The sequence below is a fragment of the Bemisia tabaci genome, chromosome 2 (assembly GCF_918797505.1).
Source record: "Bemisia tabaci chromosome 2, PGI_BMITA_v3".
NCBI classification, from domain to species: Eukaryota; Metazoa; Arthropoda; class Insecta; order Hemiptera; family Aleyrodidae; genus Bemisia; species Bemisia tabaci.
The window spans coordinates 1,038,264-1,064,349 of record NC_092794.1 but is presented as its reverse complement, the minus strand read 5'-3'; the positions used below and the strand labels follow the sequence as shown (position 1 = coordinate 1,064,349).

Here is a 26,086-nt window from a genome sequence, read left to right as displayed (position 1 = left end):
CGTGTCAATGAAAAGCCCTGAAAGTCGCCTAATGAAGTGAATATTTCACTTATTCCACCACGATAGAATCCGCGCAGACAAAAAAATCTTATTCTACTATTCCCTCGGGTGGTGGGGGTGTGATCACCTCTTGCTGGTCCATGGTCTGTCAGTAGGGTTGCATAAGGCTGGCCTATCATCAGGAAGACCATGTGAAATGCTTCCCGACTTCCGAAGGTTTAATTAATCGTGGGTCATTTGACGTCAATTCAACCAGGCCCAGTACCTGACCCACTTCGATTTGGCTGAAAATTGGTACATATGGGGTCTTTACATCATTCTAAGAAACTAATCAGTAGGGTCTGCCTATCCGACGCCCCTTTCACGAGATATCGACCCCCAAAGATGAGGTGAATTTTAGTGATACCTATTCAAAAAATCCCTCTTTAGCCATTCTCATTTTCTCTACTTCCCTTCTCTTTGACTCTCCATAGCGAGACTCTGTATCAATCCATTATACTTACAAAGAGTGTTTCTAAATCAACTTTTCATGTAAATCCTGAATATGCCGTCGAAATTGAGCTGAAAATGATTTAAACGGCCTTAATTTAGGGTTTTTCAAAATTTACTATTTTTTCGCTACTATTTGTTCAAATTGAATTATCCAACTGACAGTCTTTCCGATTTTTGATTTTTTTCTCTACTTCAAGCTTAGGATGTATACTTTTGGATGATGAACTGTTTTTAATTGTTATCGAACGATTTAGGGCCTAAAAAATGCAAGTAGGCCAAAAAAAGGTACATAATTGATGTAAAAAAAAAAAAAAAAAAAAAAAAAAAAAAAAAAAAAAAAAAAAAAAAAAAAAAAAAAGACGATTTTTTACATATTAATGCAAGTATCTTCAGAGCAAAGACTTCAATTATTGTTATTTTTCTCCCAAATTCAACCTCAAAATGTATAAAAACAATTAATTAACATTTAAAGATACTCGTCAATCGGTTTAAGGACATTGAAAAATAAAAATCGGCCGGAATTGCTCAAAAATGACGGAAAGGCGATTTTTCGTACGGTAACTGATGCATCTTACGAAAAATCGCTGCCATTTTCGATTCTGTTCCTCTAGTTTAACCTTTTTACCTACTTACCTCCTTTAACCCTCTTTAAGGTGTATACTTCCGAGTACATAACATTTGCTAACATGCATCGATGCATTACGGATCTAAAAGGAAATGTAAATCGGCCGGAAATGCTCGAAAATGACGAAAATCACAGCGACTAATTTCGAAACACTTGGATTACCGTGTAGAAAACCACCTTTTCCCGTGATATTTAATAATTTCCGGCCGAATTCCTTTTTCTTTTAGATCTGTAACCCATTGATGAACGTTAGTAACCATTTAGTCCTCGACAATGTATCAATCCATTGATGCATGCCAGTAAGTGTTAAGTACTCGAAAATATATACCTTAAGGTTAAAGTGGATGTCCCTGTTTCACGGATATTTCATCTCGGAGTTTAGGGAACAACCTTCTACAAGACTCAAGTCTACCTTTTTGCAATTTTTTGCAAGACTTTCTTTTGGGCTAATAGGATATCACTTACATCAGAAGCATGTCCCCACAGGTGAACGCTACAGTTACTTAATAATGGAGTCAATGCAGGCTTAGTAATAATTAATTCATTACAGAGTCTTTGTCAACTCCACTAGCTAGTTTCCTAATGGCAAATATTTTGGAGGCAACTTTACGCTGTACATAACTGACATGGGTGTTCCAACTTAGATTTTGGTCAATTTGGAAACCCAATTATTTGACTGATTGGCTCACTAGAATTTCATGGCCTTGGAAAACAACTTTTTCAAAGGTGTGCATTTCTGGTTAGATTTAGTATGTAGGTTTTCTCAAAATTTAACTTACGATTGTTTGCCTCTACCCAATTATTAACTAAGGCAATTACCTGTTCTATTCTCTCCAGTATATTATTGCCCTGGACTACAACGTTAATATCGTCAGCATAAATTACTGTTTAACTGTCCTTAATGTCAGACGAAAAATCAAGCAAATCGTTAATATAGATTAAGAAAAAGGAGTACACCTAAAAGCGAGTCTTGAGGTACTCCATACGAACAATTTTTCATGGTAGAAAGATACCTAAGCCCATTTTTTTAAACTTCTGTTTGTTGTTTTCGATTTGCGAGAAAGCTTTTGACAAGGTTACAGGCGTTAATTGGAAAAACTATTTTTAATCAATTCTGTAATAATATTTCATGATCTACCAAATCAAAAGCTTTAGCTGTGTCAAATTGTGAGCTGACAACCAAAAGTTGGGGTCCGTTGCCCCCCCCCCCCCCAAGGGCCCCCCTGAAAATTTTAGGGGAGCCAAAAAGTAGCTCCCTTTGACCTAGAAATATCCCCCAAGTTTCAAATCTTTATCTCAATTAGGTAAAAAGTTAGAGGGGGTGGAAGGGACTTTTGGATCACCCTGTATGATATCAACATGTTATCACCATAATATCAACATGTTATCACTATGATATCACCATGATATCAACATATTACCAATATGATATCACACACTGAAAAAAAAGTTCCAAAATACCAAAATGCTTTTTAGGCGCGCTGCACGTCTAAGGCTTAATTTTCATCGTGGTCACCAGAGAGGTGATGCTGAGAGAACCCGACAGTCAAGGTTCGCCAGAATTAAGCCGCGCTGCGCCCGAGTTCCCAAACGGTCCCCCCTTCGAAGTACTGACTACGACCGATGTTGCTGAACTTCGGTAATCGCCCGAGTGTCGCTGCCACTCCGCCACGGACGCTCGCGTGGGGGAGGAGGCTAATTTAGCAGTAATAAACGTCCCCAGATCTGGTTCAATGATTAGAAGCAATGATATTCTTTTTTTTCTTTTTTTTTTCTGCTATTTAATGGCTTTGTGTCTAAGCACCTGTAGCCAACTTTAGACTAGTGTGTATCTATCGAATGGAGGTTATATGTGATTAGGAACCGACTTTAAAGGTGTGAGAAGCAAACAAAAAAAAAAAAAAAAATATAGAAACATGGAAAAAAAGGGAGGGGTTGATAAAAAAAAGTAGGGTTGAAGAGGGAGAGGGTGAGAACCCTTCACCATTTTCACGCTCTGACACCCGGCAGAGCGACTTCCTACGCCCAGAGACTGGGTAATGGAAAACATACAAAGTGAACATATGTTAGGAATTGAGTGTGGAAGAGAAAATGATTTGTTTGGAAAAAGGTAGATGGAAAAATTTAGAGGGTAAAACGGTTGGTGGGTGTGGAATAAGTTTAAGAAAATTATTAGTGTAAGAGTAAAGATTTGGTAGATTAGAGATGGATATCATTTTTGTCTAGAAAGAGGGCTATGGATTTAAGGGTATTGAGGTCACCGACCGAAAGAAGATATAGAGTTGAATAGGGTGGGAAGATTTCAAATTTATTTATAAGTTCAGAAATAAGGATGTTGCTATTTTTCAGCTTTTCACATTGGAAAAGGATATGCTCTAAGTTTCCTATGGAACCACATTCACACAAATTAGAGGTTGCTAAGTTGATTCTAAACAAGTGAGTGGGGTAAAAGCCATGACCAATTCTAAGTCTAATTGAATTCGTAATAAGGGAACGTTTCCAGTCAAGTCTGTAAAACCATGGTTTGCGAGAGAGTGTAGGGAGAAGTGATTTTAGTCTTTGTTCTTTCCAAGTACATGTTAACCAGCCAGAATTCCAATCATTAAAGTTTTGTTGGGAGATAAGGGGGAACAATTGTTTAAAATAGATGTTATTATCAACTAACTGAGCTGGATGAATCGATTTAGTCAATTGGTCGACTCTCTCGTTACCTAATATCCCTGAGTGACTAGGGATCCAGACCAACCAAATATTTTTTTCACGGTGTCTAAACAGGATTTCTTTGGTTTCTTCAATGAGGGGGTGAAGGTCCGGTTTTTGATTAATAAGGTTAACTAAGACACTATGAGAGTCCGCACAGATAGGTAACAACATTGGATAGATTAAGACTAATACTATGTTCGACAGCTTGGAGGATAGCCCACGTTTCGGCTTCAAATATAGAATTATATTCCGATAGAGAATAGACTTTATAGGATTCATTAGAGAGAAAGGCTGAAGAGGTGTATTCAGCCGTCTAGGCACTGTCAGTATAATACTGGGTAAAGTTCCTAAATTTTAATCTCATTAATTCATCAAAGTTCATTTGGATTGAAATGTGGTCAGATAGTTTTTTTGGAGGAGTGTCTAGAAAGATGGTATTAGGTTGGAAAAATTGAATGATACCTATTCTTGCAATTCTGTACATCATTCAGTTTCACAATGAAGGATACGAAAATAATATAAAGTAGATCAAGTTTTCGAAAGAGAGGAGTACGAACAACACATGAAAAAAATAAAATAAAATATGGACGGATGAATACCTAGTTATTAAGAAAGAAAATATTAAAAACGAAATAAGATGAATAAATGATATAAATTAATGTAAAATGAATAATATTATTAGTAATTTATTATAATATATTATAATAAATTATATTATATTTATTATATCATGATTTGTCCTATTAATGATATAAATTCGTAATATTATTTGATAATTTTTATAATTACTTCCTTGTCCCATCTTAATTGAGCAACATTCTTTTGACTTTAAGCCGCAGATATAAATGAAATTTTATTCAATGCACAAATGTGTTTCGAAAGTAAAATAAGTAAAAAAAAGTCTAAGGGAAACTTTACTCACAGCAATCTTGAATAACCCTATGTTTTAGCAAGTCTCATAAACTTTTCATTGCGCACCTTTTTTTTTTACTAAACGCTTTTCTATACGTGAAAAATAAGAAAAAACGCGGGAAATTTTTTTCCAGGCAAATTGCAATATTTTTCAACATTGCCTCCGCACTTTCTCGAGAGACGACAAAAAGACAAAAAATAAAGGTATATTTCTTGCTTAAAATTCTACCAGCTTTTGGATGCTTACCCGGGTTTGATGAAAAAAATTGTTTGCAGCCACGAAAAACCACAAAAACCTGAGATTAAGCCTTGTCATTGAAATATTTGTAAATTTGTGACGTCTGAAAAATTGGTGTGTAAGTGCACTTAAATATTATCACAAATTTATTCATTGAGATTTTTTTCCTTTCAATATGCTTTTTCACTGGTACCAAAAAATTTACTGCAATCAAAAATTACGAGACTTGAAAATTTTGGGTATATGTTTAGAAAGTGGTTCTGAACTGATATCAGCCGGGTTTTCCGATAGACAACTTTAACGTTGTACTTAACCCGCTTTAAAGAGTTCCAAACATTAATTTCAGGTGTGAAGTTTTTTGAAATTTTATGCTCTAAACGTTTATCACCATCATTGAATCAACTAAGCAACTTAAGCAACTACATTTCGGATTAAACCGGCCGGCGGCACGGGAGAGGTGCGAGAAGCGCAGGGAACTCCATATCGCACAGCAGTCCGAACGGAGCGTCCTAATGATAGGAGTGAGTGTAAACAATGCGACATCATAGATACCTGGTGGGGAGAGGGGGGTTCCTGGCCGTAGTGCTCTAGCAAGGTAAGGCGACACGGAGAATTTACCTCCGCCGCACACTAAATAGTCCAGGTTAAATCGCGAATATCTCGGCTTCTACTCGCAAAAGTGAGCTAATTTTTTTACTTTCTCATAATTATGAACTTTATATCAATCTATTAAAGTTTCATCGACTTTCATCGAGAGCCGCTGGCCCCATGTTCTGTGCAGGGTTCTTTAATGGAAAACAAGTGTTGTACTCGTCTTCAAAATTTCATCACTTTTCTTAAAAGTATATATAAGTTGTCCTCTTGTCGGAAACTAGTTGTTCGAAAGTGCTGGAAATAAAAAAAAAAAACAACTTTTGTTGTTAAATATTGACTTCATGCTTTTGAATGATTCGTCTCACAATACAAGGAGGTCATAAAAGATAAAAAGGTGAAATGGATGGATATTCTTGTGTAAAATTTTTGCATACTTTTCAGTGATGACGTTTTTTTCAACATAAGATTAATTAATTTAACCTAAAATTGGTCAAATCGCTGATTTTCAGGCGATTTTGCCAGTTGTTGTTTTCAAATACTTACTAAAATTCGGAAGGAAAAAAATAACAAAAGTCTAAAGTTTGAATATGATTCTTAACTTAACTTTAATGATCTCTAAAATTGATCTCTAGTAATTTTTTTCTTGGCTGCATACTTTTGGAGTTATAAAGGAAAAACTGGGCGTAGGTCCTTTTTGAAAAACTGCGATTTGACCACTTTCCAGATGGAATTTTTCGATAAAATTTTTTTGGATCTTACTGGGTACCTAGAGACTCTACATACCAAAGGAAAAGTTTGTGCTAATTTGTCCAAGGTAGGAAGCTAGATTGACTGGACTATACGAAGTCTCACTACGCTATTGCCAAGACGCACCAATTTTTGCACCATCAGACTACAGCTCTTCTGCGGTGTTGCCAATTCGCACGAATAATCAAATTACTTATTTTTTGTGCCACCTGGCAACAGCTGCACTTCAATTTATATTTTCACCTAACTTTGGGCGAGGATTCAGAAATGGACAGAGTTCATTAGAACGGAACCAACCCACATTTTCGATTAAAATTGAGTTTAGAACGTTTTTGAGATCCACTAGTTGTACACATTCCCCTGCCAAAAATTCTAAGTCGAGAAAAAAAAATTCGTCTGTGAAGAGGCGTTCAAGTTCATTTTCTAATTTGAGCCTTATGGAGAAACAAGACTTCAAACCTCATTTTCGTAGTTTCAACTTTATGTGGGTTGGTTACTTTCTGTTGAACTTGGTCCAAATGTAAGCTCCACATTGTTCAGAATGATTCAAGGCGGTTCAATGGACGGCTTTGAGCGATGCCTATTTTTCTCTGATGTTTTAGGTAGTTGTTAAACAGAAAACTAAAGCAACATTAAGACTTATAATTTGGTGATATATTTTACATAATTTAGGGTAATTAAACAATAATTTCAATGACGTTCAGTATTCAGTTCACTCCTAAAAAGTAACACATGAGAGCGAATGAGGCAACGTTAAATGCAGTTAGGCTGATCAGGTTTTTATGTACATATAGTGATGAATTAATGGGACATTTTAGAATTAAACTAACTTTATCCTTTGAGACACAAAATTTTTACAGCTAGATATGTAACACACAACCGTAGGTACACCTATAATGAGGTTATGATGGCAGGGGTTCAGTTTCAGTTAAAACTCAAAATTCACCGTATCTGTTGACTAAAAAAAAGCTACGGTCATTATGGAACTATCTTTATGTGCAATGTTTCAAGATTGTACCATACATTCCTAGGTACAATAACTTAAATTGAAGTTATGTCAGCAGGGATCCGATTTCAGACGACACTCAAGATTTATCAAAATTCATAGTAAATCATTTAACAAAAAGAAAAAACAGTTGGTACGAAACTACTTTTATGAACAATGTTGGGGGATGTCCCAAGGTTGAGTACATAGTGGCCTACTTATATCACTGGCAATTATGAGGTAACGTTTGGTTAAAGTTTGACAGACATTTGGGGCACTTGTTTAAGGTTAAGGAAAGTTAAAGATTTTTAGTTCTAAAATATCCCACCGCAGTTGAAAATGCCAATCAGACCATCAAAATTTCTTTAAAATTCCTGAATGCAGCGTTTTAAGGCTTGCATCGTCAAATGGTGGTGGAGCAGGGCCTTAGAATCTCAAATGGTGGTTAGAAGTCATTGTAGACATGCAAGTTCACATGTCCATGTCCTTTCCAGACGTTTGAACGAGATTCTTCTCAGATTTTTCTCTGTTGACTAAACTTTCTTTTGCAAAACGTCAGACAAAAATTGAGGACACCGCACCAAGAACAGCCTATAGGCGTATAGGTCGTTATTACGCCCATCTACTTTTCAGATTCTACATACCCTGGACTATGCTGTGGTAGCGATAGAATATAGATAGGTAACGGCTCGAGGTCGAAAAACCTTTTTTCTCCGAGTTAAGTCAGGCCTCTGGATTGATGGGTGCAAGAACGACCTATAAACGGGCCTATAAGGTGCTAGTTACCTTTTTCTTTACTCACTATCAATATTCTTTCATTTTGCGTTAGTCGTGCGTGATTGAAATGATTTATACTTCATATTGCCACCAAACTGACTGTTGGGCGTAATAATGGCCTATAAACCGCTTTTTTAAAATTAAATATATTAGAGTGTAAACCCAAAATGTATCGCAAAATCTACCTGGCATCCTTCAATAGAAGGGTTAGGTCACCCAAAAACACCAAAACAGGGTACCTGCATAGAAATGTCTGCGCAGTACATCCAAAACAAAACTTTAAGTGCGTTTTTCTCAAAACGCGGTTTCCAGTTATAGGCTGTTCTCTGTGCAGCGTCCTCAATTTTTCTTCTCGGGTTTTAATTTTGAGAGAAACCACTCCAGGGTATCTACTAAAACAGACTGGCTAAAAATTAGTACTTTTACAGTACATTCCCTACACATTCAGTACCCCCTCAACAGAAAAATTCAGTACTTTTTCAGTACATACCTCAGAATTCCTTGACGACATTGGAAAATAGAAATTCTTGTTCGAATTGCGACAAAAATGACGTAAAATTTCATTGGCGGCTCGAAGATTAGTTGCTTGTGTGCTGCTTACAACATTCAATTTCCCAGTATGAGGGAGAAATGGAAACTGATGAAAAATACAAAAAGCAAGAAAAGTGGGGAAGCCTAGGTAGATCTTAGGGAAGCCCAAAGACTCCTAAGAGAAAGCAGACTAGCTTGAGAAATTCTAACAAATTTAAGGAGAGGGTCAAAATCTGTAAGAAAAAGTATAAGGACCTGGTAATTTCGGGAAAAATCGATTTTGTCAGAAATAAAATTATAACATCCAAAAATAAAACCAAAACAACTTGGTCTATCATAAATGACAATGTGAGCAGAGAAAAAAGTAAAGAGGAACAGGAAATATCTGAAATTAAGAAACAGAAGGAAAAAATTAGAGACCCTAAACAGATAGCTGAAGATTTTAACTATTTCTTGGTAACATCCGCAGTCAATCAGAATTTCAGCTTTGATCCTAAGAAATTCAATTCCTGAATAAAGCTACCAGATAAACTTAAACTGGCTGGTATTAATACATCCAATGTGAGTAATACTATTAGTCAACTAAAAAAAAGAAAATCCTCTCATCATGATGGTATCAGTAACTGGTTCATTAGGTATTTTATTATTAAGGAAGAATTCTCATCAAGCCTCACGCGACGTATTAATCACTCCTTCATCACTTGTATTTTCCCCCCAGAATTGAAAACTGTTAGGTCTATCCTTTCCATAAAGAAAATGACACATCAGAAATGAAAAGAGCGACGCCAAGAATGGCACAATTTGGGCCAGAAGGGATTTTTCTGAAACCGGGCCCAAACGATACCTTATGATACCCTAAAACTCTGGTAAAAATTTTACCTTGAGTATACGCACCGTTTTTGAGAAATGGGGGGGCAAAGTTGCGAAATCGCCATCATTCTGGACAGCATTTTTACAGCAAAAAGACGGGAAAAATGGACGAAAAAGTTACACTATTGATGGGTTTGGGCTGTAAATGTTCTTATTGAGCCCCCGTGCATGTAACTGTGTTCAGTTTCAAAAATTTTGAACGTACAGTGGTCCAAAATGGGGAGAAATCGTGGACAGATAAGGATTCTTTGTCAAACTTTTTAAAAATGGAAGTAAAATTGTTGGTCTCCTGCAGAGATCATGTGAAACAATGTTCTTATCGGTCTTCAATGCATTCAATTGTGTTCAGTTTATCAAATTTTCATCGCACAATGGTCCAAAATGGGAAATCAGTGGACAAATTAAGATCTTCTGCCTAACTTTTTAAAAATGATGTACGACTATTGGTCCCCTGCAGAGATCATGGCGAACAATGTTCTTATCAATGCATTCAATTGGGTTCAGTTTATCAAATTTTCATCGCACAATGGTCCAAAATGGAAAATCAGTGGACAAATTAAGATCTTCTGTTGAAATTTTTGAAAAATAACATGAAACTATGAGGTTTTTCACTAGATTCGAAAGGTGTAAATTCAAAATAAGTTAGTAGCCAATAAAAGCTATCCATGTTCACTGTTTTGAACTGAACAAATGAGGTCTGGAAACGGTAATTCAGGAGAAACTTAGCTTTTGGAGCCTTAAAATCCGGCTAACTGGGTGGTTTTTGTCCTAGTTAGTTGTCAGAGAATAATTGTAGTTAGAATAATACTTTACAATAAATCCTTTCCAAGGATTTAGGAAAGGTTAGGTTAGGTTAGATTTCAACAGAAGATCTTAATTTGTCCACTGATTTTCCATTTTGGACCATTGTGCGATGAAAATTTGATAAACTGAACCCAATTGAATGCATTGATAAGAACATTGTTCGCCATGATCTCTGCAGGGGACCAATAGTCGTACATCATTTTTAAAAAGTTAGGCAGAAGATCTTAATTTGTCCACTGATTTCCCATTTTGGACCATTGTGCGATGAAAATTTGATAAACTGAACACAATTGAATGCATTGAAGACCGATAAGAACATTGTTTCACATGATCTCTGCAGGAGACCAACAATTTTACTTCCATTTTTAAAAAGTTTGACAAAGAATCCTTATCTGTCCACGATTTCTCCCCATTTTGGACCACTGTACGTTCAAAATTTTTGAAACTGAACACAGTTACATGCACGGGGGCTCAATAAGAACATTTACAGCCCAAACCCATCAATAGTGTAACTTTTTCGTCCATTTTTCCCGTCTTTTTGCTGTAAAAATGCTGTCCAGAATGATGGCGATTTCGCAACTTTGCCCCCCCATTTCTCAAAAACGGTGCGTATACTCAAGCTAAAATTTTTACCAGAGTTTTAGGGTATCATAAGGTATCGTTTGGGCCCGGTTTCAGAAAAATCCCTTCTGGCCCAAATTGTGCCAAAAAACGGTCGTTTTTGGCGTCGCTCTTTATAGACCACTATCTCTAGTCTCCTCAACATCTGAAGTTTTTAAACTTGTTATATTTGAAATTCTAGATAAATATTTACTAAAAACAATTCATTACGTGATATGCAATTGGGTTTCAGACGAAATCAATCAACTGAGTCTGCGGTAAGATCAGTGGTAGAGAGAATTGCATGAAATAATAAAAATAATATGAGTTCTGTATTCATAGCGTTTGACCTCTCCAAAGCTAGTAAGTAAAGCTAGTAAGTAAATTCAGTAATCTTTGATGTTCTTTCTCTAAAACTGCATCAAATAGAAATAGACAAGTACTTCATTAAATGATTAAACAGTTACCTAAGAAACAAATTACAGTGTGTGACTTTAAAACGAAAAGGCAGTTCATTTCTATCTAATCTAATGAAGATCATCTGTGGAGTTCCACAAGGCTCCATCCTTGGCCCCATCTTTTTTTCATCTTCACAAATGGTGTAGTTAAATATTTAAATATTAAAATAGAGTTGGAAGACATTCGCTCTCTATTATACATAGTAATCTTTGTGGATGACATTCTTTTCATTATTAGTAATATACTGTTGTCTCAGATAGAAATCGATGCATACATTTTAGTTGGCTACTTTTTACAATGGTGTGATTTTAATGGCGATATTGTAAACATTCAAAAAACAAACTTGACTATAGTAAACAACAGCCCACAAATCAACCCAACAGTGATACTACATGATATTGTTCCCCATGAAATAACACAATTTAAGCATCTAGCATTTGTACTGGACACAGATCTTACCATGACTGATCATGTAGGTACCCAAATTAAAAGCCAAACTTTCCAGAAGTATTAATATTTTAAGCTACATATTTCTCCAAGTTTTGTGATATTGATATGTTACAGACTATCTATTATTCTCTTTTTTCTTGTCATTTGAATTATTGTATCATCATATGGGGTACATAAAATAAAAGTCTTTTTGAACAGATTTTCAAATAACAAAAAGAAGCCTCAAGGACGATCTTCAAAATTAAAAGAAGGAAGAGCAGCAAAGAAATTTTAACAACAAAAATTTTTAACATAGCCATCCCTGTTTGTGTACTCCTCTTTAATTGCATTCTTTCAGAGTAAACATCTATTGCAGAACAACAGAGACGTACATCAGCATAATACCAGGAACAAAGATGCATTAAGGAGTGAGACATCTAACTTTAAGTAGGATAAGCATAGACTCCTAAGCTTCGGAAATCAATTTTTTCGAAGCTACCAAAAACTATGCAAAAGGAGGAAAATTTGCAAATTTTCAAAAGGAGTTGTAAGACCCTTTTGATCGAAAAGTGCATGTACTCTACAGATGATTTCTAATGTTTTAATTATATTCTATTATAGTGCGATCGTAATGAATTTGGCTGATTCTGATTACTATATAACTAAATATTTGACACTATTTCACGTTTCAATTCATGTTGAAATTATAAATAAAGAGATTATTCTTATTATTATTGTTAGCTGACTGCACAATTGCTATCTTGCGGGCAAATGCTACTCAAAGAATCAATGCACAGGGGATTGCATTCCTTCCAGATTTAAGTATGAAACATGCGTGGTATGAAGGAGAAAATCCCAGACATTCTTGAAAAATTTCTGCACTTTTCCAGTCCTTCCGGACCACTTTTATAAAAGCAGTCCTATTTCTGGACTAGTAGACACCCTGTACTCGGAGGTTGAAGGCACTGGCTAAAGTTGTTAAGCCGACATGCTACTTGCGAAATTTCTTCCCGGATATTCTAGATCGCCGGAGGCCCTTTGATGGCTAAATTCTGAAAATCATAATGCCCTATGAAAAGTTGCAGATTTCCTGCCATCCTTCAGGTTTCAATGGATGAACTAATTGATGCAAATTATAGAAAGTTGTTTTTTCTTATTTTTTTATTTTGCTAAAAGAATATTTTGTGAAAATTTTTAGCAGAGAAACTGATTTGTTTCATTTAGTAGAACAATAAATTAAAGCTGAACTTTTGAGACATTACGATCCAGGTGGCTCCATACTATTGGTAGCAAAGCAATAGGTTCTCAGAGGAACAGCCAAACATGTGTTAACCCCAAAAATGTGGCGACGCACCCTTCTGTCCAACTTCCAATTTGAAATATATGATGGTTCTAAAATTATCATAATTCATGACTGAGCAGTGCTTTCCAGTAAAAATTAATTTTAATGCATGAAATCAGAAAGAAAGTGGTGAAGTAAAGAGTAAAGTTCGTCGTCAAAATGACGAAAAGCCCACATTTTTGGACTAAAATCCTTCTAAAACCAATGTTAATTGAGAAAATAGTTTGCTGCAAATATTAGCATTGAACGCTGCCAGGTAACTCCGTTCAGAGAATATTAGGGACAAGCTTGTTAAAAGACCTTCTGAAGAAGAAAATAAATAAATACCTATGATAAAAAATAAAAAGTGGCGACAAAACTTTTGGCCCAATAGCTGAAAACAACCTATGAATTATATACGTCATAAGACACGAGTCAGGCATACTTTCAACTCAGAAAAAGCTCAAGTTTTCGAGGATAATGGAAACAGTGAGTCAGAAAATGTGTAATGCAAGCTACATCTGATCTCTATTTGATTTTTTTTAACAGAAATTGATGTTTTTTTATCATTCATGTTCTCTTTGACCGTTTTTCCTTTAAAAGATACTCTTTTAATAATTCGCTGGAAAATTTGGCTCTTAAAAATCAAAGTTTTTGATCTTAAGAATCGACCTTACACAAATCATGTGGAAGTCCAGTCATGTCCAGTTTACTGCTGGTAGCTGCATCATGTAACTTGTTACAAATGCCACAGTTGTCAAGAACTTTTTTTATAGAACTTTATTTGAGTAATATTCTACAGTTTTAATTTCTTCAGGGTACTTTTGAAGATATTGAGCAGCTAAATAACTCAAAGATTTCCGAGAGTCATAAGAAAACCACTTATGTTCAGCATCCTTTGCATTTAACTAGTCCCTTCTGGGCAGAAGAGGAACTAGAGACATTTCAGAATCCTGTTTCACCATTAACTCCTGAAATAAGTAACTTCTGAACATTTTTGAGTCCCACAATAGAGGGCTTACTTCTACAGTTTTTTTTAAGGTTTTCTCAAAATGAAAAAAAAAGAGTTTTAAAGAATTATGGAAATTAGCAGTTTCCGCACAGCACAATTCACTTCTGCTGTGCTTGAATTGTATCCTATGATTTAAGTTCTGGTGAACTAAGAAATTAGATGGATAGTCCATTGACTACGACCCAAAAATGGCAAAAACCCTGCACTTTTTGATTGGAATATACCGCTTTCAGGGCTCATTGGTGGTACCCTCAGGAGTAATTCTGGAAAGGGCAACACTCTGAGACCCGCGACTGGAGCAAGATGGCGTCCGTTAAAGTCCACCATTTTGGTTTTTTTCAAAGCGCTGTCCCTCGGTTGCTGTTGATCCGATTTTAATCAACTTTTTTTTAAAAGAAAGGCAATTTCTAGGAGAAAAATTTTATTCCTCATCACTTTTCCTGTCAGACTTATATCTTGTATTCAAATTAGGCGGAACTGAAAATGTTCCAATTTTCGGAAACTTTGAGGTCAAATAACTTTCAAACAGGCGAGAAAATGAATATTTGGTCTTCTCTGAAGGAGCTGTAGAATTGTCTGGCGTTTAATTTGATACCAATACCATTTCTGTGCGATAATAAATAAACTCGTGAGACCAATTTAAGTGATGCGCGCGGGTGCGCGGCGCGGGACCCGTTTCAGCGCCCTGGACGGCCGACTCAACCCTTCAATGGGCTGTATTTCGGTTGCTGTGCTGTCGATTTTGATCAAATTTTTTTTTGTAAGTAGATGTACTCGAGAAGAATCAGCTCATTAATTATTATTGGCGCTAACTTGATAATTTTTCAAAATTTTCAAGAAAATCAAAAATTTTCAAATTTAAAAAAAATTTGTCGGTTGAATATGTGATGCGGGCGATTTAAAATGGGTGTTTTGTCATCAAATGTAAACGAAGAATTATTTGAGGTTTAATTTGATACCAAAACCAATTTACAGCGATGAAAAATAAACCCACGAGTGTAATTTCAGTACACTACCTACTGGAGCGCAAGGAACCCCTCCGCTCCTCCGCTGATAACTTACTGCGGCCGGCGCGGCGCGGCGCCGCAATGCCTCTCTTCGCGAATCAAATATGGAAGGTATGTATGGTATGTATGCAATGTTGATAACAGCGACACGCTCTTTTTCAAGATTAGAAAAGTTTTGTTTACAAATTCCTGCATGATCTAGTGATCGATGCTGTTCATTTGCGTCGGAAAAAGTAAGGTCATATCAGGCGGAATAATTCACAGATCTCCTCGCGGTAAAGAAAGCTTCGTAGACGAATGGATTCTTTAGGTGTGACTAAACAGTCTTAAATAAAGTAAACTGTTTAATATTCAATATTTTTTAGTTTCGCGTACGTACTTTTGCTGTTTTTATAACCACAGTGTCCCTTCCATAATTCGAAATCATCCCACCGCAATAAATGCGAACGAGCGGCCGTTTTGGAACAGAGGATTCTTAATGAATGTGAGTTTAAATTTATTTCCTATTTTGTGATGTGCTCTCATCAATTTGGTCAAACGCTTAATGTTGATAACACTGCTTTACAAAGTTGTTTTAACAATACGTATTTCAGAATTGTTTTAAAGTTCTTACATTCTGTTACCTTTGGGAGCGTTCATAAATTCCATTACTCACTTTTTTGGCATTATCGACTTCCTTCCTCCGCATGTAAGTGTGAGCAAAGCAACTTTACAAGCCTACTATATTGTAGTGAAGCCAACGATATGCCGATAAACCATGTGCAGAAGCATCTTTTTGTAAGTAAAATGCGAGCCCTCCAAAATTTGCCTCCAACAAAGGAGGCACTTCATCAGCATTGCCTCCGCGCATCTTATCAAGCAGGACAAATTTGGGGGCGTGCTTTTGCTCCAGATGATATCATTCCTGCTGGGGATGGAGAAGAGTAAAAGGAATGTGGAAACCAAAATGGTCAACTTTACCTTCAATCTGGGATGCATGTCGAGAGCTGGTGAAGTGCTCCTGTACAGCTGGCTGCAAAAATAGATGCTCCTGTCGGAAATCTCGTGTTCCTTGCACGCTTCTCTGTGCAAAGTGTGCACATGGGGAAGGAGTTAAATGTTTGAATGAATTCAACAAAAGGTGATTAAGTTTAATATATTTTTCAAACGTAAAATCCAAAGTTGGACTTTCTTGCATTAATAGGAAACTCCATTGATTTAGAATACTTAAAATTTAGTTGATGCAATCCAACACCCCCCCCCCCCCCCCCGGACCATGCCAGGTGATTACAAAGTATCATAACAGAGACAGAAAGGGATGGGGGAGAGGGGGAGAGAAGAACAGAAGTGGAGAGAAAATTGCAAAAATATTCTTCCTTTAGCCAAAAATACAATAATTTTGCTTTCAGGTGTCTTCCTTTCTTTTTCTAATTCTACTTTAATGGAAAGAATGAAACGAACAGATACCAGTTACAAGCTTCCTTTACTTAGCGAAGAAAGAAATGCAAAATTTTATTTATTCACTTCTTTGCATATATTCCAGTGTAATGTTGATGGACATAGCACTATTCTTATTTCTTTCGATTTAGGTATTCGTTTACTTTAGGGGGGGGGGGGGGGGGTTACATTGAATAGGATTCGAAAGATTAAGCATGAACTCCCTCAATTTAATGAGTATTTTTTTTTCTTTTTTCCTTGTTCACAGAATGGATAGTGAGAATGTTGATGAAGAGGCTCCATATCTTCCGGTAGTCCCAGAAAGTGAAGAATAACGTGCAATTAAAACTTGGATCTCCCTTTGAATTTGCCTTTTAATTCACATCTTAATGTGATATTCCATGCTCTACTTTTTTAGATAGTAGGCTTATCAACGCATGGAACGCAAGACCCTTCATGTATTTTCTTCCGCTTTTATTTTTTTAGAAAAAACGTCCAGTCTATATGCATGTGATCATTTCTTTATGATCTATTATGAATTATCGTGTTTTGTTTTTATTTAGTATTATACATTCCTAAAAAGGAGTTTTTCTGTCCAAAACTATAGAATTAAATTATATGTCTTTTAATGTTGATTTCTTCCAAGTTTTCCAAAGATCGATCAAGAAAATAGTTTAGGCTGCAAATTATTCTAGAGTATTGCTATGAACTCTGTGTTTGAAGTAAAATTCCTATCGCAATTTAATGTTCTTTTCTTCACACTGGAATGACGGTGGTATAAAATACATCTTATTATAATAAAAAATATGTTTTCCTATTCAACTCTACAACGCTATGATTCCACAGAAATTTTTTAAAGCTTCGTAAAAAGTAGTTATTTAAACGGAATATGTGGCAACCGAAGTACAGTGCATACAAAAACTGTGAAGGGCTTCAACAACCCCACACGGGTCACGCGCCGTAAGACGCGCAACCCTGCGTTCCACTTAAATCACTCAGGCAGGTTTATTTTTCATCGCACAAAATTGGTTATGGTATCAAATTAAACCTCAAATAATTCTACGTTTACATTAGATGACAAAGACCCATTTTAAATCGCCCGCATCACATATTCAACCAACAAATTTTTTTTAAATTTGAAAATTTTGAAAAATTATCAAGTTAGCGCCAATAATAATTAATGAGCTGATTCTTCTCGAGTACATCTACTTACAAAAAAAAAATTTGATCAAAATCGACAGCACAGCAACCGAAATACAGCCCATTGAAGGGTTGAGTCGGCCGTCCAGGGCGCTGAAACGGGTCCCGCGCCGCGCACCCGCGCGCATCACTTAAATTGGTCTCACGAGTTTATTTATTATCTCACAGAAATGGTATTGGTATCAAATTAAACGCCAGACAATTCTACAGCTCCTTCAGAGAAGACCAAATATTCATTTCCTCGCCTGTTTGAAAGTTATTTGACCTCAAAGTTTCCGAAAATTGGAACATTTTCAGTTCCGCCTAATTTGAATAAAAGATATAAGTCTGACAGGAAAAGTGATGAGGAATAAAATTTTTCTCCTAGAAATTACCTTCCTATTGAAAAAAATTTGATTAAAATCGGATCAACAGCAACCGAGGGACAGCGCTTTGAAAAAAACCAAAATGGCGGACTTTAACAGACGCCATCTTGCTCCAGTCGCGGGTCTCAGAGTGTTGCCCTTTCTAGAATTACTCCTGAGGGTACCACCAATGAGCCCTGAAAGCGGCATATTCCAATCGGACAGCGCAGGGTTTTTTGGCGTAGTCAACGGACTAGGACTCATTAGAAGACCATGTGAGTAGTATCTCAATGGAGTTCTTGCATGTGTCAGAGATCGGCAGTGATAAAAAAGAAGGAATTCAAGGTTGCAAAGAGATCAAAGAAATTCCATTTCTCGCTCTATTCCTACAAACTTTAGTTGCTCAGTTGGACCATATCTGAAAAAAGAGGAAAAACAAAAACAAATAAATGAAACAATTACATGAAAGGATTAGGGTGAATTTCAACTTTAAGAAACGAAGTCATCTCAAACTATGAACACCACGTTCGCAAGAGTGAATGGATGTTTTAAGAGTCAACGCAAAAAATACATTGAAGAATTGAATTTTGATATGCATTGTCTCCTGACAAAGACAACAGAACTAAGAGTTAAGTTCATACGTTACACAAGAATTTATAAGGTATTTCAATAAACAGTGTTATCATGAGAGTCTGATGTTCTCAGGAGGATGGTGGGGACCTAAAGTAAATAACTGCCTAAGAACCCTGCAACACTAGGGGGAGATTAGTCGTTTTCCATGCATTGTGATGAAGTAGGTTAACAGGTTAGTATGAAGATCAGCATTAGCACAAAGCTGGAAAATTAAACAATTTGTTCGGGTAGGTGCCAAAATGTTCGCGGTTTGAACATTTGCCAGGAACACGGATACGTTCCAAGTCAGTCTAGGCCACCCTGCTCTCCTTAGCAGTGCTTCCAGAGGAGAACATCTTCTTTGCTCTTTAGAGTGTGACGAAGACAATGTTTTTATTCTTCCTACATTCAAAAGCTAACTTTCTTTCACCATTTTTATTTTTTTGTCTCCTAATTAGTTAGCATGTGTTCGCAGTCCTTCACTTGAAAAACCTTTTGAGGTATCCTCTCCCACCCCCACAAAAAGTTATTTTCATTTCTTCCAACTTTCTTCTCAGTAAGATAACACTGTGCAATCAAAACGAGGGTAAAAAAGTCTCTGAGTCGAAAGAAAAAGGTTGATGTGTATTATGACGAGTTGAGTTCGTAAAAGACCTCTGTTTTCATGGTGGCCTTCCAGCTTTCCAGGTAAGCCAATGTCCATCAGAAAATAGACTTTTCAGTTTTTTCGATGTTTTCGTGAAAAGTTTTCCATTCAGAGTGCAAAAAAGTTTGTTAGGAACACATAGGTGTGACCTTAACATCGAACGTCAAATTGAACTAGGTGATCAAAGACCGTAATCTTCAGGGGGAGGAAAGCCATTAGAATGATGTATATATAGTATTTTAATGGGACCAGACTATATCTTCAATTAACAAAAAAAAGAATATATAGCTCCATCATCAAAAGTATATTGGTTTATGGAAGCAAGGTGCAGCAGTTAAAAAGCGGTCCCAGGACATTCTTTATGCAACCAAGATGGACTTCTGGCGTAAAATAGCTTAAGTGTCAGGGAAAGATGTCATTCGGGAAGAAGCAATACAATTATGGGCGTCGTGAAAAACATAGTGCATGAAATTTTCATGAAAAAACTTGTCTGGTATGGTCATATGCAAAAGATGCCGGATGATAAGGTCTCCTTAGACGGTTCTGGACTGGGTCCTTCTAGCAGGAAACGTAGAGGACGCCCTGCCAAATCGTAGATTGATGGTATAAGGCAAGAAATAAGGAAATGTGGTTTGTCGGAGGAGCTGTGGCAGAATCACTACCAGTAGCAGTTGAATGTCACAGAGCACGGGGGAGCACTATGAAAGCCGCATGTTATCCTCCAACAAGTTTACTTGCATCTGGCAGGAAAATAAGAGGACACTTCCTTTATCCTTTGATCTTCGGGAGCCCTACCACAATAGGCTCATTAGGCTTCTTCCAAAAAAGCACGTGCTTCTGGGTAGAAATGACTATGCGGCCTTATTTCATAGGAGTTACACAATTTTGACATGTGCTCCACAGAGTCAATGTTGAGATCATGCCTAACATTCACATTCCTCTCAAATCATCGCGTTTTTGCATCTTTTGAAAAACTTCTGTAGCAGGACAGCACTCCTAACCACTGGATTATCTCAGTGCTGCAGATTGCCGAGCATTACACGAACACTTCAGCAAGGGATTCTCTTCGTAAATTTTTTTAAATCAGTATCCAATAATTTTGTATTAAGAAATGTTTGGTCACACTGCGATCAATATCTGGATGAAACAGAATGTGGCCTCACTTTGTGAACAACTTGTTGGAATAGATTGTTTAAAGTAAAAAAAAAATATCAAATTACTTATAGTTGAAATCATGTTTATATGAGCACGTATTTAATTATATTTAAATTAGGTAACTGGATAAATTACGCAGAAGAGGTTTAGACTTTTGACTCCCATTGAAAAAAAATTGAAAGCATCTAAGAGGCTGCCTATTTTTTTCATTGGACCATGAAGATTTTCAAAAAAAAGAAAAGTAAAACTGACCTGTAATCAAAGAATAATTCCTCTCCGGAATGAATCGCTCGCTTTGCAAAGATACCGATTCTATGATCCCCATTCACCATCATCACTTTAGCATAACAGTTTGGATTGATAGAGTGGTTTGCAAATCGAATTTTATTTCCTTTGCGGGTGGCATCAACAACGAAATCTACAAGGGAATAGATTAATAAGAGTACCGTAACTTTTGCAGCAAGTAGCACTAATATGGAAAAACTTGCTTGGATAACCACAATATTATATATACAGTGCATGAATTTGCCTTCAGCTGAGTATAGTTAATACTCAATGCAGGTATGTAATAGAGTAGAGCACTCAGTTTTCACAAATGTCTCATTTGGTCGTTCAGTACCTGAAGTAAATTATGAAGGTGCCTAGCAATCTTTCCATGATTCCAGTGACAAAGTTTCTGAAATTTTATCATTTCTTAAATACTTAAGTTTCATTCCTATAAGTCTCGGTAACACAGTTAAAAACAGACAGAATAGCAGACTTTTTTGGCAGGTCAGTCGCGTGGTTGACGACCGAAATTAACTGAGACATCATCATATATGTAAACTCCGAGACCTTCTGAATTTGCACATCTGGTCACGCTTGGTTCCAGCGTTCTACCCGGCCGATTTTCTTGATTTTTGCGGCTATCGACAGGCAATTGTATCTTGATGAGCCCGCTTTATTCAGATTTTGAAAATATGACCCAGCTTTCTTTGAATTAGGCGATAAAGTTGCAAATTTTCCCATTTAAACAATGTAAATTTATATTTTTTGTCATAGTTCGTTTGAGCTTTCTACAGGGCCAATCTCCATAATTTTTACGGCTAACGACAGGTGATAGGCCCTAGATGAGCCTGCTGTAATCAGATTTTGGAAATATGTCCAACATTTTTTTATAATAGAGTACACCTGGCAGCTTAGAAAGGGGGCAAAATTTGAAATTACCGCAATTTTTCATTGACGGGAATTTCAAATTTTCCGGAAAATTGAACTAAGCGGGAAATTGTGAGTCTTCATCTGTCAGTACAGTAAGGTAAGTGAATTGAAGGTGTGCTCCTTTACTACAGACTATCCAAAAGTAACAAAACGTTTGGTTTCGTTGGTTCTGTTTCGTTTCACAAGGGGAGGCTACCGATTGTCCCCCTCAGATCGGGTTCAAATTTGGCAGAAAGGTAGAATAGGTTAATATAAGAAACCGTATTTTTTTTTAGGTGCCAATGCCCAGCCGTTTTTGAGTTATGAATTTTTGAAGTTGCCGTTTTGGCGTGTCAGCGACGCGCTCAAGTTGAGCCTACTGTGCGCGCACCTTTTAATGTGATCCGAGATGTACGATCGTCAAACACGTCCACCGGCCAAGCGGTAGCGTGTTCGCTCACGGCGCAAGGGGTCCGGAGTTCGATTCTTGATCCGAAAATTAATTTTTACAATTGATTATTTTGTTTTTTAATTGCTTCATCACAACAAATTGTAAGTCACTTTGTAAAGGCTAGGATGTGAATAATATTTTTTCCCCCTTTTTTCTCAAGAAATCATTAAAAAAAAATTTTAAAAAATACATAAAAAATAATTAGAATCATAACGTTTACAAGGTGATTTATAATTTTATGTGTTGAAACGATGAAAAAACAACATAACCAATAGTAAAAATCAGATCTTCCGATCAAGAATCGAACTCCGGACCCCTGGCGCCGTGAGTGAGCACGCTACCGTATGGCCAATGGACGGATGTGACGTTTTCAAATCTCGGATCACATTAAAAGGTGCGCGCACAGTAGGCTCAACTTGAGCGCGTCGCTGACACGCAAAAACGGAAACTTCAAAAATTCATAACTCAAAAAACGCTGGGCATTGGCACCTAAAAAAAAATACGGTTTCTTATATTAACCTATTCTACCTCTCTGCCAAATTTAAACCCGATCTGAGGGGGACAATCGGTAGCCTCCCCTTGTCAGTCTAGGCCTGAAGTTAAAAATAAATGACAGTTTTCTTATCTGAATCTTATTGGTCTAATTGCTCTCGGCCAGAGGGAGATTGGACAAATAAGAGTCGGGTATGAAAATCTTTTAATTTTTTTTGGTCGTTCTTTTGCCAAAGCGGGCCTAAGAGAGGGCGAAGCGCCCTCCGGGGGTTGGGCCGCGTAGCGACCACAGGGCATAGCCCCCTAGTAGCTTACTAATGAGAGAAAATATGAAATTAGAGGTGTACAAAGAGTAACTAAACTTATTACAAACCATTATTAAGATTGAAAAGAAAACTGCACATGTACTTGTCATAAACTTTCCCTCTTCTGTCAGCTTCATCTTGAGTAATAATTTCACCGCAATACTCAGAGATGAATTCATTCTTTTGCGCAGACTCTCTGAGAAAGATTCCCCAGCCCGCAACATCTGATGGAGCCATGAGCAAATGTTTGTCTGAAAGATAAAAAAAGTCATCGGGCACACACTGAAAGAAAGAATTAAATAAAACTGGAAGATTATTTTACAATAGGTAATCCTTGGTCAGGGCAATTTGATTGTTATAATTTTGTACTAGAATTTTGCTCTGACATGACCAGAGATTTTGGGTTGCCTTGATTTTGCTCAGTTCCACTAGATGGAGTATACCTACTGGATGCTTTGACAAGAGAAGACCGAAAAGAAACCGATTGGTCTTTGCCTTTGCCGCCGGTCTCACAGTATTAACTTCTTATTTCATGGGGATCTCAAGGTTCTCTTGGTCACGCACTTTACATGGTTATCCAGAAATCACTTACCAGTTACCACCCCCATCACTTTTTTCCTTGATGACCTAGAAATTTGAAAATTTGGGCATGTTCCTAAGTGTGACGTAGTAACTTTTTGGTCCCCCCAAAATCTTGAGGGAGAACACTCAGGTGGCCCACTCTAAGGGGGCCAACTTTTTTTTTTCAAATTCTACCCCCCCCCCCCTTTGTGACACCTATTCGAAAGACAATTTAAAAAAAAATGGGTGCAAATCGCAGATCAAAATGTTGATTTTTCACAAAAAGGCAACCGGTCAAAGTTCAAAATTACGGAAACCAGGCATTTCTGTTATCACAGCCAGATTGGGCTGAAACTCAACATAGAGCGGTTTTCTGGGACGAGAAAAACGATTCTGACATTAGTTTTCCGGGAATTTTAGTCCTTTTCAAAATGGCGGCGGTCAAAACGACGACCTAGAACGGGAAGTGGGTATTTAGGGTGCTTATCGGTGGATTTGCATAAACCTTGCTAACAGGAGGTTTCTAGGCGGGAGAAAAACGAACCTTTTATTAGATTTTTGAAATTCTGAATAACTTCAAAATGTCGGCGGAAAAAGGGTGGGAACTTGGTATTACGGACGTTTACTGGTGGATTTGCATAAAACTCGATGCCCAGGTAGTTTCTGGCTTGAAAAAAAAAATGACGCATTACACTATTGAAATACTAAATACTTTCAAAATGGCGGCCGAGTTTCATACAAATCAAGCTATAAACGTCCGTCATACCAAATTCATGTCATTTTTCCGCCACCAATTCGAAGGTATTCAGAAATCTAGTGGAAGATTCGTTTTTTTCATGCCAAAATATCCCCAAACACAAAGTTGCATACAAATAAATAGCCTAAATATCCACTTCCTGCTGGAGGTTGCCGCTTAGACCGCCGCCATTTTGAAAAGGACTGAAATTCCCGGAAAACTAATGGCAGACTTGTTTTTCTCGTCCCAAAAAACCCAGGGGTTACGAATTTCATCTCAAGCCGTCAATAAAAACAAAGATGCCAAATTTCTGTAATTAAGAACTTGAACCGGTCGCTGTCTTGTTAAAAATCAACACGTTGACCTACGGTTTGCACAATTTTTTTTTTTTTTTTTTTTTCTTTTTACTTTACGGTATTAGGCAAGTATTTTACTTTAATGAGTAAAGTACTTGCCTTTTGTATGCTGCATTTGTTTACCAAAGGACACTCTTCAAAATCGGCGTTTTTGGGCCCCCCAGGGAATCGTGCCATATTATGGGGGCTGATAGAGGATCATCTGAAAAGCCGAAACATGGTCAGTTTTCTGCCCTAAGCCCCGGGGAGACAATGGTGGCGGGGGGGGGGGGGAGTCCAAATTCTTGTATGCCCATAACTTTCAAACGGTACAAGCTATTGCAATTTCCTTTTTTAATTTAGATTTAGCGTTAAAAATACTGTAATTTAAAGAGGTTGAACTTGAAAAAATGTTGATATTTGACCAAGTTATGATGATTTTTTTAAGTAAATACCCCTATTTTTTGGGCCTTTATTTCGTAAATTTGACTCTTGCTTTAAGGCATTGTTGTTAGAACTAAAAATGTATTTCATTTTAAAACTAGACACTCTAAGCTTTAAAAGAGCCCAAGATCATCCTGGGGAAATGATTCCTAATCGCCCTATAGTCATTCAAAGTTGATGCGACGCACCTCATGGGACTCCTCGCACAGCAAGCGTCCTGCCGACGGACTCTTCCAGCACCATAACTGTGGGCTAGGAGGGGATAGAGGCGTAAAAACACGATAAAGTTACTCATCATAAAGTTATACATTGTATTTTTTTAAATATAAGCCGATTTAAATCATTTATGAAGTAAAATAAATACCACCAAAAAAAGTAACTCACCTGAATTTCACTCATTGTCGTGCCGATCATTTTCTTCATTGTCCTGATCCTGAGCTTCACCTTCGTTATCGCCAATACCCTGGAGCCTTTCATCGTTTTGTGGTAGAGCGGTAGACTCGTTACAAAATTCGGCTGAGTATTTCGGACGGTTTTGTGTCGCCCGTAAAAAAGGTGCCAAATTGATGCCGCAACATGAACACAAGGGTTCACAGTGCTTACGTGCTTTCTTCTTATAAATGCAAACATTTTCTTTAAGGGTATTCGTAGAGTCATCACTGCGATCCCAAAGTAGCAACTCAATACATTTTTATGGAAATGTGCCAAGATAATAATTTGGCCTTTATCAATAATTGATTGCACGCTGAAATTCTTTACTCACGCAACTTATGTAGATAAGAGTCTTCGCTAATTAAAATCTCATTTTTGCCTTTCAGGCAGTGATTGACAATGTATCCTCTCCTCAATTTAATTTAAAATTTCCCGAAAAATACGGTTAACTTTGTAGTTGTCCTGCAGCCTGGTTGTTTAAATTTTTTGTTTGTCGGGACGACATAGATGACATAGGTTAAAAGGCGGAGAGTGATTGGTCGGCTATGTCTTATCGCTGCTTTGTCGTGCCTTTGTCAGATGGAATGGATGACATACTGTCGGAAACTTAAGAGGTGCCGTTAGCTTGTCGTGAGTTCAACCCGACATGAGCACGACGAAGCAGCGATAACACAT

At 37.0% G+C, this 26,086-nt stretch overlaps 1 protein-coding gene across 1 annotated transcript in view; it reads right to left on the bottom strand.

Annotated features, from left to right (window-relative positions):
• Positions 1-6,943: 6,943 nt before the first annotated feature.
• The window catches only part of E(z) (histone-lysine N-methyltransferase E(z)), a 76,298-nt gene continuing 57,155 nt past the window's right edge, over positions 6,944-26,086 (bottom strand). The window contains exons 12-14 of the mRNA XM_019049863.2: positions 22,972-23,154; positions 20,732-20,897; positions 6,944-18,484 (exon numbers count right to left, since the gene is read on the bottom strand). Coding sequence (XP_018905408.1) covers positions 18,424-18,484; positions 20,732-20,897; positions 22,972-23,154 — 410 coding nt within the window. The 3' untranslated portion in view covers positions 6,944-18,423. The remainder of the gene's footprint in view (positions 18,485-20,731; positions 20,898-22,971; positions 23,155-26,086) is intronic.